Source organism: Aplysia californica, unplaced genomic scaffold (assembly GCF_000002075.1).
Source record: "Aplysia californica isolate F4 #8 unplaced genomic scaffold, AplCal3.0 scaffold00026, whole genome shotgun sequence".
Taxonomy (NCBI): Eukaryota; Metazoa; Mollusca; class Gastropoda; order Aplysiida; family Aplysiidae; genus Aplysia; species Aplysia californica.
In genome coordinates, this window is record NW_004797296.1 from 1,996,649 (window position 1) to 1,998,006 (window position 1,358).

Sequence of the window (1,358 nt, forward strand, 5' to 3'; positions counted from 1 at the left end):
CGCCTTTTTTTTAGTATTCTGTTTGACTAATGTCTCGACGTGTCCCAAATCAAAGACAGATTAAGTTAGACTCTGTCCTATGTATACGTGAGACATCTGGCATTTAAATAACATAAACTGAAGGAGATGCATACTCTTTAAGAGCTAGCTTAGTGCAGTCTGAACTAACTTGACCTCTGTCTGTCTGTCCAGGCCAAAGAGGGACTGAACTTAGTGACCCTGCCGGACAGTGAAGCAACCGCTGTGCTCCGACCGGGAACTAAAGACATTGTGGATGTGAACAAGGACCCCATATTTGACGGTCAGTCCTTAACTCTTTAATAATAATAGATAACATTTGTATAGCGCACATCCCCTACTAACAGCAGGTTCTGTGTGTTTCACAATCTACACTATTACCCCAGCAGACCTGAGAGCATTCTGAATCAACCTCAACTTCATGGGAAGCATGCAGTGCAAGCGGCCTTTTATAGGCGCTAAAACAATAATATACTGACAGGGTCTTTCGCTGTCTGTGGCCGCGTACCAACACCCTTGCGTTGCCGGGTACCCATCCCCACGTGAGCGAGTTGAGGGAAATTATTGTAAAGTGACTTTCCCAAGGACACAACGTCGGGCCTGCATCTCGAACCCCCGAACCCGCAACATCACGATTACGAGCCCGGTTGCCTAACCACTAGGCCACCGACGCCTTTTAAGGTAATATCAGACAGATATATATCATGTCAGACAGCATACAAAGTTCATGTTGGGGTACATTTCAACCAATCACACACAAATCAGAAACATTAATGTGAGGCATTGTGGTGAAATCAGGCGCTTGTCAAATAAATAATGAGTTCGAGGGAACCGGCATTTTTCTTTCCATTTGACAATTTTGAGCGAATATTATTTATTTTTTGGCTCAACACCTATTATACCCATTTAAAAAGACATTGCTGTGTGGCTTTTACAGAAAACGTTGAACAAAGAAACACAAAAAGTACAGTTTCCAAGGGCTCTCAATCTTTGGAAGTCACCGAACTTTGGCGGCCATTTTCTCTCTAATTTTACCCCTGAAACAAAGTGACTACCACCTTCTTCAATAGCAAATATCTCGACTTCTATTCAAGATTAATCATAGAAAGCAAAGCAAATAAACAATCTTTAAGATGATAGCAATAACTCCATATGCCCAAATATTGACGAGCGCCTGATTCCACCGCATCGTGACACACATTTGTCCGCTGCGTCCTCAAGGGGTTACCCCAGCAGAATTAGAAGAAGAAGAATAAGAATTATTTGTTGTTTTGTTTTTGTAAGTGTTTTACGGCGCTCGCAACTGCATAAGGTCATATGAGCGCGCGGGACACACTAAA

The 1,358-nt window shown here is 42.7% G+C and overlaps 1 protein-coding gene across 1 annotated transcript in view; it reads left to right on the forward strand.

Moving 5' to 3' along the window:
• The window catches only part of LOC106013626 (retinoid isomerohydrolase), a 4,739-nt gene extending 4,418 nt beyond the window's left edge, over nucleotides 1–321 (forward strand). Inside the window, exon 4 of the mRNA XM_013089865.1 lies at nucleotides 193–321. Coding sequence (XP_012945319.1) covers nucleotides 193–321 — 129 coding nt within the window. The remainder of the gene's footprint in view (nucleotides 1–192) is intronic.
• Nucleotides 322–1,358: the final 1,037 nt, after the last annotated feature.